Source organism: Mytilus galloprovincialis, chromosome 14, assembly GCF_965363235.1.
Source record: "Mytilus galloprovincialis chromosome 14, xbMytGall1.hap1.1, whole genome shotgun sequence".
In the NCBI taxonomy this organism is placed as follows: domain Eukaryota; kingdom Metazoa; phylum Mollusca; class Bivalvia; order Mytilida; family Mytilidae; genus Mytilus; species Mytilus galloprovincialis.
This window is the reverse complement of record NC_134851.1, coordinates 42,435,394-42,449,322: the sequence shown is the minus strand read 5'-3', so window position 1 is coordinate 42,449,322 and position 13,929 is coordinate 42,435,394. Positions and strand designations below refer to the sequence as shown.

The 13,929-nt window shown below is 31.5% G+C and overlaps 1 protein-coding gene across 1 annotated transcript in view; it reads right to left on the bottom strand.

Annotated features, from left to right (window-relative positions):
• The window catches only part of LOC143058446 (uncharacterized), a 34,537-nt gene that overhangs the window by 5,707 nt on the left and 14,901 nt on the right, over positions 1 to 13,929 (bottom strand). The window contains exons 5-8 of the mRNA XM_076231938.1: positions 10,221 to 10,338; positions 8,702 to 8,802; positions 7,958 to 8,035; positions 6,431 to 6,521 (exon numbers count right to left, since the gene is read on the bottom strand). Coding sequence (XP_076088053.1) covers positions 6,431 to 6,521; positions 7,958 to 8,035; positions 8,702 to 8,802; positions 10,221 to 10,338 — 388 coding nt within the window. The remainder of the gene's footprint in view (positions 1 to 6,430; positions 6,522 to 7,957; positions 8,036 to 8,701; positions 8,803 to 10,220; positions 10,339 to 13,929) is intronic.

Sequence of the window (13,929 nt, the reverse complement as noted above, 5' to 3'; positions counted from 1 at the left end):
GTGAAATTGGGGGTCAAAACTCTAATTTGGTGTTAAAATTAAAAAGATAATATCATAAGGAACCTGTATACTAAGTTTCAGGTTGATTGGACTTCAACTTCATCAAAAACTACCTCGACCAAAAACTTTAACCCGAAGCGGGACAGACGGACGAACGGACGAACGAACGGACGCACAGACCAGAAAACATAATGCCCCTCTACTATCGTAGTTGGGGCATAAAAAAAACTAATATAAAAAGGCAGGACTGAATAGACGGGAAAATGTAAAGACAGGACAGAGATTACAACTCAAAAAAAGAACTAAATGTTTCCTCGAAGTCCCCCTCCCCAATCAAAATAAAATGGTGGACCTCTTAATCCAGAACCAACTGAGAGGAAACAGTGGAATTAAATTTTTCGACGTGAAAACTGTTAAGATTTTTAAAGTTTAAAATTTTACTATTGCACAAAACTATAAAAACAATGAATTTTACATGCACGTTTTTAAAAGCTAGAATGGCTATGGGATAATCAAGAACATAATCATGTACGTGAATACGGCGATGGAAGGTTATAACAACCTTTACCGGCTACGTGAATACTGATCAGTCCATTCAACTTTATAGTACGCTTGTTCTATTAACGCAGATATGAGGTTGAAGGTTTGAATTGACCAAAGGAAATGACCGTTTCTTTACGAGTTTATCTAATAAAGTGTGTTTGACTGATACGTCGCACTACTTTGTGCTTACCTTGGCCGCAGTTAAGTGTAATAGTTTAAAATAAAAAAAGTTAGTTTTTTTCGGGGGGTATACTTTTATAAAAGATAATTAAAAAGAGTTATTTTGAAATACAAATTTAAAAAAAAAAAAGCCAAGGTTGACAATGCTTTTTTCGAGGGGTACCAATCTGTTCTATCACCCTCTCAGCTGTGTGTTATTTAATTAATTATACTGAATGTCCCATCATTATTGTCTTTTACAAATGAATTTTATCTAAAAATATTTTCACGTACTTAACAACGTAACGGGTATTAGAAAAATCAACAGTAGTGAAGTAAATAGACAATAATGATGCATTGACTTGACATATCAACGATAAAAGGAGTCGGCCCGAAACAGGAAAAAAGATCGGCTATCAAGAACAAAAATATTTTCAATTGTTGTTATTGTATTGTTGTTATTTATTTGATTTAAATTTTTTGGGGAAATCCTCCTATTAATAGACCTCATATCTGGCGGAGAAATAAATATCACAATGAACATGATGATATGTTCATAACATGTGAAATAAATCGATGGTGAACGAAATCGTTTCAGTATGGAATAGAATATCAACAATAAGCATTACACATATTGATTTATAGGTGTAAAAAATATATTAACAGGTGAAATATGTTTTTCCAACAATTGTAAAAGAAATAAGTTTGAGTCGTTCCACGCTTCGTTGTATAGTACATTGGAAACAAGGACAGGTTGAAGAGTTCGTCATGGATATGTAAATATAGTTCTGGCTCTACTTTTCAAATATTCATGAGGAAAAGGGATACCAGGTTAGTGACTGTAAATGACATAGCAGTATACAGTCAACGCATTTTGACTTCTCAAATAAAATGAGTGCAGTATAAGATGTTTTATTTTTTTTATTTGAAAGTCAGAATATAGAATCCGAGCCAAAACGTAGAACTTAGGGCATTGTCTTTAATAACTAAATCTAAATTCAATTCATTGTCCTTTAAATTACCTGTTTTTGATTGGTCCAGCCGAGAGGGTAACATTCAAAATAATTGTCACCCACTCAGCCATGTGATAGAGTAAATTAAAACCCTCGTATTAGCCAATCAACATATGGCATTTTAACGTGAAGTATAATAATACAACATATCTCATAATAATCAAATATCATTGATATATTTTTTTTTCTACCTGGATGTCTTATCTAAACACTGAAAAATATCATTTCCTAGGTACATAAAAGTTAGTAAATGCTCATTTGTGAACAGCTAGGCACATGTTTTATCATTGTGTAATTCTTTAAAATTAGTACAAAAACTGTTTACTATTTCCAATAAATAAATAATTTTCTCTGTTCGGTAACTAAAGGACAACTTACTGTAAAATGGGTCTCATCTATGTGATAAGCATGATATCATATCATATCAATTCGGAGATCAACTTGCTTGTTTGTAATAAATAATCAGGAGGAGTTATTTGCATTCTATGATATAATTTAGTATTGTAGGTTTATTCTAGTTGTCCAAATTCATTATCTATAATACAATTCTTATATGGGGTTCGTGTTGCTTATTCTTTAAAATTGAGAATGGAAATTGGGAGTGTGTCAAAGAGACAACAACCCTACCATAGAAAAACAACAGCAGAAGGTCACCAACAGGTCTTCAATGTAACGTGAAATTCCCGCACCTGGAGGCGTCCTTCAGCTGGCCCCTAAATTTAGTTTTCAATGATGTTTCATGTGTACTATTGTTTGTCTATTTTTGTCTTTTTAATTTCTAGCCATGGGGTTGTCAGTTTAGTTTCGATTTATGAGTTTGACTGTCCCTCTGGTATCTTTCGTCCCTCTTTTATATTTTTCTGAAATTTGGCAAAAATCGTCATTCACACGTATGAGAAATTTTACGAACGTTAAAAGTAAGAACAAAGGATCAATTAATAAATACACTAATCAAGACAGAAGCCTTTGTTAGATTAGTGTAGATTGTTTTTTTTTAAATTGAAGTTCATTTATATTTTTTGGAGTAAATATAGTATGACGTCCATTTTCACTGAACAAGAACACATTCAAAGTTTGTTCGGGGGCCATCTGAGGTCAACTCCTGCTGCGGGATTTTCTTACTGCATTGAAGATCCATTGGTAAGCCCTGAACTTCTCTAGCCGTAAGAGGAGTTCCTATAGGAAATTGCATTGTCAATATTTACAGAAATGCAACCTATATAGGGTGAAAAAGAGGAACATTCAGAATTTAACCAAATGTGCTTTTTTTCACAGATTTTAAAGAAATTAACTCAAATAAGAAGTTTTATAAATATTTAATGAAGATTGATAGAATCCTGGGCCTTAAATATGATGACTCAGCATAAATTCACAGTTTACAGTATGCATAGTTTACTTAAAGTCCTGGATACAAAATTAAATCATAATATTTGCATATTTGTAAGTTAAATTGTTAAGAAGTGCTTATATTTACTCTTCGCATTCATTGAAACTCATAGATCCTTCCTGAATATTATTTATGGGGTATTTGTGTCCTTTCGATAACCCAAAAGTAAGCCGCAACACCTAAATCTGTTTTTTTGTCACCACGGCATAATAAATACAAACTAGAAAAACAAAAATATCTCAATAAACTTACAATAGTATGTTCTATCCTGAATATGTACTAAATATTCCAAATTGCTAGAAACAGCAGAATGATTTAGAAAATTTGAGGCCCCAGGGGCAAAAAACATAGAAAAATTGGCTACCCCCTGGGTCATAAAACAAATAATTTAACTTGTAAATGCTATGATTTTATGATTTAAAAGTTCTTGATATAGAAAACAATAACTATGCTTGGAAGTTATGCAAAAATCAGATGTTTTAATTTATATCTCAGACTGGTATCTGCATACATACAACTATTGCAAATATGGCTTTGTTTGAACACTTCTAGTATATATAGTAGCTAAATTGTGTCAGATATATGGTTACAGATGATACTGTTGTGACAAGAATTCTAAATTGACCATTTGGGGCAGAAAATGTGTTCTTTAATTGACAAATAGGCATACAGTAAGATGTGGACTGGAGATAGAGGCTGGATTGGATACTTTATATAATCTTGAATGTTGTAATGATTGACTGCTAAACATTACATTTATGATATTCTGATATGCTTTCAATATGTTATCAAAACAGTTTTTAACAGGTTCTAGGCATTTTTTATAAGAAAATATGCCAATAGGGTAAGCTTGCAATAATTCAAGTCTTGTTTTCAAATTCTTTAAAAATTGAAATAGGGGAGGGGGTATCAAATGTATAGTAAAGAAAAACTTAGAGTATACACAGTGATTTCTTTAAGACTTTAATTCTGATAAATGAGTATTAATGTGAGAAAAACTGATTTTAGAGAGTTTTCTATTTGAATAAATGTCTGTATAGGTTGCACTTTGTAAATACAGCTGTTTCTCAAAACACGCCTCTTTTGGGGAGTAATTGAATATTCATAGAAAAATAATTTTGTTTACATACTGGTTCCCAGTTATCCTGTCTGTGTTCCATATCGCAGAGACAGAAATTGGGAATGTTACCAGTAAATAAACACGTGCATATTGTTTACATTGAAATCTGTGGTAACCTTTCATTCGAGGTAGGGGTAGTTAAGAAAATTAGTGTAAGTTTAAACTCTGAGAAGTTCAGGGCATATAAACGTTGAAAATATGCCGCACAGCCCTATATTTTGACCTTTGAAAACAATTGTGGTGCATATGAACTTTCAATTCTAGGATAAGATTTTTTTTAAAACTTCATAGTAAAAGTGGTACAGTTTTAGCCGTAAAAGGAGTTCCTATGGTAAATTGCATTGTCAATATTTACAGAAATGCAACTTATAAGTGCTACATCAGTAACAAAAATAGTAGTTATATAACTTTTAAAGGTACATTTTCTTTAAATACCATTCCTTAAGTAAAAAGAAAAAAAAAAAGGAGAAAAAACCAAAGAAAACTTATACAGGATCCCATAAAAAATCTACGAAAACAAACAAGAACAAAATAATTATATATACAAAAATTTGTACGATAATTAAACATACACAAAGAGAACAAGAACTGCCATAAAAACAAAACAAACACGTGAATACATTACATAACATCTTTAAAAAGTTAACTGTTTTTGGTTGTTGTTTTTTTCAAATATCTATTTCAATGTTTCCCTTTAGTTATCTTATAGATTTTGTCAGTTTAGCTAGAGTATAAATCAGTTATGAACATTTTAAGTCAAGGAGTGATCATTTGGATTTTAGAGTTGGGGTGACTAAGTTACGCTGGATCTGAAGATGTTATTTTTTTTCAAAATTAAAAACTAGGGGCGCTCACGCTTACATTAGTTTTACCTCATATTTGCAAAAAAACTCCTTGGTCTGATCCTTGATAAGATTTAAAAAGATTCCTATCCCCTATAATTTCAAATTCTATATTTGCCCTTTTTCCTAAATATATGTACTAAAATTTCGAAATGATATTGTCTTGTTTATCAAAATCTCTTGTACGATTGTTGTCCTGGGTCTAAATATTTTATATTCTTCGCCTTAATTCATTGATCAATTAGATTTTCAACTGTTTTGATTAAACCGTAAATTATATATATTTCAAGTTAATTTTTAAAATATGTCTACCACTCAACATGGTTTTACAAAACCCAAAATGTATATATAATTTATGAAAAAGACATATCAAAGGAAAGAAGATCAAAGCCGATATCCATCAAATATTGAATAAATTTTTCGTTACAAGTTACGTCAAGTTTATAGGTCAATTATCTTTCGTTCGTAAGATGTTGAGAAACTTCTATATCAAGAGTCTTTTCCCCCGCTCTAAGACAGATTACGATTGAAGAAAGCAAGCTTGAAAACGTCTCCTCTGACATTGTGACGTCGCCGAGAACTTCTCCGCTGACATTTTGACGTCGCGTGCTCTCGTCTCAAATTCGTGATACGGGAATTACGGAACGACCGAGCAGGGTGATACAGACATAGGGAAGGACGATAAAGTCACGTTATCATTCAATTTACAGCACACTGCATCGCTCGGCACTGTTACTGGTATCATTGGTCATGTAGTCATCTCTCAAAAAAATATTTTATTTTAATATTTTCGATTAATAGTAATTAACCACTATTCAGTCATATTTCAGACTGATACATAATGCACTGTCTCGACATTTCGCTTACAGTTAACTAAGATCTTTTGAGTGTATCTTCAGACTGCTCAGAAGCTGCTATTTACATATAACCATCAAAATTATACTACATTTTCTTAAATGCTATTTAGCAGTACTGAATTGACTACAAGATTATGGTCTGAACAACACTAAATCGCTACCACAGTGGATATGTCTGAAACTTGACTGAAAACCCGATCTTGACTAAAAATGATGTAATGTTCAAACTTTTCTGATGCTGTTCAGATCAATATTATCGGTTAAGACTGAAATTCAATCACCATTGACATTTGTTTAGACAAGCTATTCGTATCTTGTAATACATTTATCCCCCGCCCTGCTTTTTGTAACAAAATCAAATATGATAATAGATTGCAACCTGGTTACATTGTATTGATTCTAGTCGATAAATGATACGAAATTGCTTTACTGTCAAAAGGCAGCATCGTAACTTTATTATGCCTATTCAATTGCTTTAATTTCATGGACAAAATTAAAATTATAATTACCTTTATAATGGTCGTTACACAATGTAGTGTTGCAACATTTTGATTGCAACTGTACTTGACGTTTGTTTACAGTTGGTAAGTTTTTGCATGGCTAAAACGATAAATTATATCGACACTAAACTAATCAATTAAAAACAATTACCACTTACAGTTCGTCCCATTAGAACATTATATATATAGCACGTAGCTGAGAATCCAAGGTTGACAATGCTTTTTTCGAGAGGAACTAATCTGCTCTATCACCCTATCAGCTATATGTTATTTGATTTATAATACTGAATGTCCTTTTAATTCTAATTTTATTTTAAAAGTATTGTGTATGATGTCACGTCCATAACAACGTTACGGGTGTTAGAAAAAACATCAAAAGTTAAGTGAGGCAAGATGTTTTATTTTTTTTTAAATTTTTATATTCAAATAATAAAATCTAAACTAAAACGTAGAACTTAGGTATTGTGTTTAACTACTTGATGTAAATTCAATCCATTTTCATTTAAATTATCCATTTTGAATTGGTCTAGACGAGAGGGTGACATTAAAAAAATGTCACCCGCTCAGCTATGTGATAGAATAAATTAACACCATCGTATTAGCCAATCAAAATAAGGCATTTATACGTGAAGTATAATAAAATAAGTTGTTATCGTATAACGTGCTAGTTTTGCAGATGTAACACATTTGAAGTATTACAGGTTTATATCACTAAAATTATGACATCTTAATACGTTGACAGAGTTGTTTCCCAAACACGAAATGCAAACAGATTTTTTTAATCTTAATTTATTGTCTAAAATGCACTACGAAATAACTGTGTTATCGGGCCTAAGATCTACGTCAATTTCCATACATGTAGCAAAATCATGCTGTAAACGGGGCCTCCTCTCCTATTGATATAAGATTAATCTCATTATGGTATTTTATGTATTGTCAATAATAATTATGATATTAGAGTAGCAAAACGAAATAAATTAAGGTGTTGTTCAATGGAAAATGTTGTAGCTGAATGTGTTAGTATAACAAAATATGAAATTTAAATCTTGTAGTGTATTACAATTAGGATTTCAAAAAGATAAAGGGTAATAACCTCGCTTTGGTTTAACCTATGATAAAAAATTGTAAATTTTAAGTAATGGCTTGTCAGGACTATTGCAAATATATACACGATATAAATTATATTCTGGGCCTTAGTTTTCAAAATTCTCACCGTCTGGTTCTTGTAATCCAGTAAAATCATCACATAAAACGTACATTGTCTCATTGGCAATCATACCACATCTTCTTTTTTTTTATGTTAAAGAGATACAGAAGATACAAAAAATATCATTCAAATGAGTCGCTTTTGAGTGTATCTATGTCGAACTCCTTTTAGAACTAATGCAATTCTTTCAGTTTCTGTTATCCCCTCGAACCGATTAGTGACATGAAGTGATTTGAACATTGGCAAATTACTTTGCCATATTTAATTGCTTTAATTAAAAAAATCCTTGTGTATAAAACGTAGCTTATGAACTTTTAAAAGATATTTACCGTTCTTTGTTTACATTGTAAGTCATATCGGATATATATACCATTACTTGTAACTGCTTGTGCTTCTACACTACATATCTTAAATAGAACTAGAATAATAATGCTTATGTTATGTATTTTGTAGTTTTACGTGCTTTTAGCAAGTGTTGAAATGAAAGCTAAAAGGACAACCTTATATCATCCTCAACTTGTTGTCGTTAAAATTATGCTTGTTTCACCGTTTTAATTTGGACGTGTATATTTAGTTCTAGTATATTTGATGAGTTTATTTATGTTGATGCGTCCTTGACAATTAGAAATTGTTCAGTAATATATTAGATCTATTTTTGTTAACTGAAATTATGTACTAAACTTGTAAAACGATAATATAGTGGTTCGAATTTTTATTATATCCCACTGGTAAGTTTCTATAGTTGCTTAAACGTAATTATTTTATTTTGGGTTATTTGTATTATAATATAAATGGTTTACGTTAATTAACTTGCGACCAATCGGAATTATTGACTATACTAGTCATCTTATACGCTAATACATTTTTGCAGACGTATACTGAAATGTCAAGTCGTTTTGTTTGATCATATACCCTCATTTTAATATGAATATCGAAAACAGAAATAGTATTCTGAATTAACAAAAAGAGATACAGTCAACGTTTAATATGTGTGCGAAACAATTAGGATATTGCAGTTTTGGTAGTAGGCAAAATATTGATATAAAAGAACAATATAAGATATCATAGTTTACCTCATTTGGAGGGCAATCTACTATAGTATGACATTTTTTAGGATCCCTGATATTTTCACACGAATAGCATGTCGTGAAATTTAAACGATGATCATTTGGTACTGAAAAAAGTATGGAAAGTAACTAAAGAGTATAATGAAAACCATGTACATGTATTGCATACTGTAATACAATGATAATACGTCCTTGCACATGTTAAAACCGTTATAATGTTTACGATGTGAAACCAGACATATCTCGTAATGCAAGGAATATATATTAGGCCACAACCATGAAAAGGGACGAAAGATACCAGATGGACAGTAAAAGTAATAGATCGAAAATAAACCGACAACGACATGACTAAAAAGAAAGATAAAATAATACACAAACACTACAAAGAAAACTAAAACAACACGAAGCCCACCAAAAACTGGCGGATGATTTCAGGTGCTCCGAAAGTGTCAGCAGATCATAAAAGAATCTGAAGTAAACCTGTATTAGATTGTTAATTATAAATTCTATAGACTGCATTATAAAAATAATGCTAAGTTCTGTATGGCCTGTTCCAAATCAGAAGCCTTATTTTCAGTGGTTGACGTTGGCTCCTGTGTGTTGCAATTTTTTATTCATTCATTTGTTTTCCATAAATCTTGCCGTTTGCTTTCTAAACTGCATTGTTTTACATTTGCCATATTGAGGCCTTTTAATATAAAGTTTCCATTGTGATATGAGTTTTGTTTTTAAATTATTTAATATTGTACGATGACCTATAGTTGCAAAGTGTTATATCATTTAGTTTATGATGTAGATTTATCCCTTTGAGATTTTCACTTCATTATTTATCTATCCTGGTAAGGCAGTACATAGATAATATTGCTCACGTCTTTCATCTATATGAAAGTGAATGACAAAAATAACTGAACTCTTCATAAATTGTATCACAAAAACTGGATTTTCTCAGATCCTTATATTGACAACCATTCAAATCAGCATGTGTTCCATACTATGACAAGATCATGTTGTTTGTTTAAAAAACCTTTAAGACTTTTCGTTTCGGTTTTTAATTGATTTTTACTTTGGTTTGGTTTTCGTTTGGTTTTCAATTTTTTTTTTAGCGGCACTGATGTATCATATGCATACATACAGCGAGTCCTGAAAACTAAAATATACGTCTGCACTCGTCGATTAATTTCTTAAACCACTGGATCAAGGCTCCTGCTACTGGAAATATCGTATCAAGGGGTTTCATATTCCAGGAGACAGTACTGTGCTATCCCGTCCCGATATAAAAAGAGTATTGCAACAGTAATTTTAAGTTAGATCTAGAATCGTTCAAAAACTAGTATTATTAGTGATTGAATTCTTGCAGGTTTTGATTTGTCGCACAAAGGAATATTGAGTAATTCAAACTACTGCGGTTAAATAGGGTTTTGTATAGTATGCATGCTTCAGGATACAGCCATGAAGTTTAGAATTCTTTGAATATGGTTTATTAATGTATTCTTGTTTATTTTTACTTTTAAAATTCATTACTTACGATTGCATAGTTTTCCATTACAATATGATGACGAACAACACTCAGAGCAATGAACAAGTTTTGTATGATCATGTCTTCTACTTGACTGATCTTTCAGACAAGTCTGTAAGTGACAGGTCTGAAAATGATAAAGAAATATATATTGACAAAGTACATATATTTGTAAATAGATTATCTTAGCCGTATTTGGCACATTTTTGTTGGAATGTTTGGTCCTCAACGCTGTATAACTATATATATGTACTTATTTTGGCTTTCTGACTATTTTGATCTTAACGTCAGTGAGGAGTGTTATGTAGACGAATCGCATGGCTGGCGTATCAAAATATAAATAAAGGCAACAGTAGTATACCGATGTTCAAACTCATAAATCCATGGACAAAAAACAAAATCCGGGTAACAATTATAAGCCTGGTACCTTTGATAAAAAAACTTATCTGCTAGTGAGACTGATTTTGGAAAACTTAATACATAATCACACTGAATATCATGGACATACCGGCAAAGTAATTATTTTAAATTTGTATAGTTTTAACCTTTATTAAACTAGGGATCAGTAGTATAATTCTCAATGAGGCAATTATCCACTCGAGTTCAAAAGAAATTGATAAAGGCTATAAAAGGCAAGGGCCTTCAGAAAAGAGAAAACCAATACCTTAGTTTCCGAAAAATTCATAGTTTTGTAAACAGGAAATTTATAAATATGACCATATAATTGATATTCATATTCTTTACTTGGCACAGTTATTTCCTATGAGATATGTCAACAGTTTTATTTATTTTTCGCCGAGGGCTTAAATCTTCATAAAACATGTCCAAGTATTGTCTTTTTATAATGAACCAAACGTAAAACAAAGGTAATCATCATTTCAATGGATGAAATGAAATAGCATTGACATAGTTTGTGAGGACCAAATGGATAAATTGTTTTTCTTCTGCTTCAGGTAAAGTTTAATACTTTTATACCTTGAGATTTTTTTTATTTTAAAACGCAACATAATGTTATATAAATCCCCTTTTTGAATTAAATATAAAACTCTCTTTATAAGTATTTAAATTCAGACCATTAAACATTAAATGCTTACTTTTTTTTGATGATTTTATACGTATTGTGTTTCTCCGAAAATGTATATATCAGCAGTCTGGCATTGTTTTTAAAGAAAAAAAAAATCCCTCAAATGCCAGGTATATATAATAAATAAATATTATTTTACCTACATCCTTACCCCCATTGTTTTTGTTTATTCTATATATGTGTACCATTAGAAAATGTACGAAAATTTGCATAATTCTTAAAAGAGGGACGAAAGATACCAAAGGGACAGTCAAAAAAATGTTTTGTTTTAATATTTGCTTTTTCTTCTTAAATTAATCAATAGGCTCTTTTCTCAGGGAAAATGCCTCAGGGGATTGTACACTTCATTAGTGCAGTTATTAAGAGTTCACTTTCATAATTAACGGACAATGAAAAGGCATTCATGTATAGCATTTCATAGTGCATGGAAAACCATGTACTATGAAATTTAGAGGGCAAAAAACTGACTTTTCATTGGACGAGAAGGGGTGAGTATGTTCTAATTTTTAATTGTTCAGAATGATCATACAACTCTCTTTCATCTTAATTTTTAATTTGCATATATAACTGGATTTATTTCACTTGGCTGGGCGGAGTTTAACCGGATCGCTTATTCAATCCATCTATTGACAGGAGTTTTGGGGATAAACTCATGAATGAAGTGTCCAGTAATTGGTCCCATATCATACACTCAGTATTGTTTATCCGTTTAGTGACACTGATAGGTGATTAGAAATCAATAATAATTATAACGGCAATCATCCTTATCGCACATATCTTCAATTGTACGACTTACCCCCCCCCCCCCGGCAGAGCTATAGAAAAACAGTACACAAACGGGTGCTACATCCCAACTCCTTTGTTCTAACAGGGATGATCTGAGCCGGATCACCCCTACCAGATCACCCCAGTTTGAGTTACTTTGTTATGCATGCTTTCCTTTGTTCTGTAACATTTTGGCCGGAATGTCAAATCCACTATAAAACTTATAATTAATTATACTGACAAGACTATCTATCAAAATTCACGTAGAAAAAATCCAGATATGCTGGGATTCGAACTCAAGACCTTTAGCATATCAAGCCACGACACATTTTTTTTTTTTTATCTTTATTAGACAAGCCACGACACATACCATTATCCACTCGAGTTCAAAAGAAATTGATAAAGGCTATAAAAGGCAAGGGCCTTCAGAAAAGAGAAAACCAATACCTTAGTTTCCGAAAAATTCATAGTTTTGTAAACAGGAAATTTATAAATATGACCATATAATTGATATTCATATTCTTTACTTGGCACAGTTATTTCCTATGAGATATGTCAACAGTTTTATTTATTTCGCCGAGGGCTTAAATCTTCATAAAACATGTCCAAGTATTGTCTGACCAATTTAGAACATATTCACACTTTCGAGTGACCTTACAAAATTAGCCTTTTCCATTGTAATATTCCAACCTTAATAAGAGTTCACTTTTTATAATGAACCAAACGTAAAACAAAGGTAATCATCATTTCAATGGATGAAATGAAATAGCATTGACATAGTTTGTGAGGACCAAATGGATAAATTGTTTTTCTTCTGCTTCAGGTAAAGTTTAATACTTTTATACCTTGAGATTTTTTTTATTTTAAAACGCAACATAATGTTATATAAATCCCCTTTTTGAATTAAATATAAAACTCTCTTTATAAGTATTTAAATTCAGACCATTAAACATTAAATGCTTACTTTTTTTTTGATGATTTTATACGTATTGTGTTTCTCCGAAAATGTATATATCAACAGTCTGGCATTGTTTTTAAAGAAAAAAAAATCCCTCAAATGCCAGGTATATATAATAAATAAATATTATTTTACCTACATCCTTACCCCCATTGTTTTTGTTTATTCTATATATGTGTACCATTAGAAAATGTACGAAAATTTGCATAATTCTTAAATGTTTTGTTTTAATATTTGCTTTTTCTTCTTAAATTAATCAATAGGCTCTTTTCTCAGGGAAAATGCCTCAGGGGATTGTACACTTCATTAGTGCAGTTATTAAGAGTTCACTTTCATAATTAACGGACAATGAAAAGGCAGTCATGTATAGCATTTCATAGTGCATGGAAAACCATGTACTATGAAATTTAGAGGGCAAAAAACTGACTTTTCATTGGACGAGAAGGGGTGAGTATGTTCTAATTTTTAATTGTTCAGAATGATCATACAACTCTCTTCCATCTTAATTTTTAATTTGCATATATAACTGGATTTATTTCACTTGGCTGGGCGGAGTTTAACCGGATCGCTTATTCAATCCATCTATTGACAGGAGTTTTGGGGATAAACTCATGAATGAAGTGTCCAGTAATTGGTCCCATATCATACACTCAGTATTGTTTATCCGTTTAGTGACACTGATAGGTGATTAGAAATCAATAATAATTATAACGGCAATCATCCTTATCGCACATATCTTCAATTGTACGACTTACCCCCCCCCCCCCCCCCCCGCAGAGCTATAGAAAAACAGTACACAAACGGGTGTTACATCCCAACTCCTTTGTTCTAACAGGGATGATCTGAGCCGGATCACCCCTACCAGATCACCCCAGTTTGAGTTACTTTGTTATGCATGCTTTCCTTTGCTC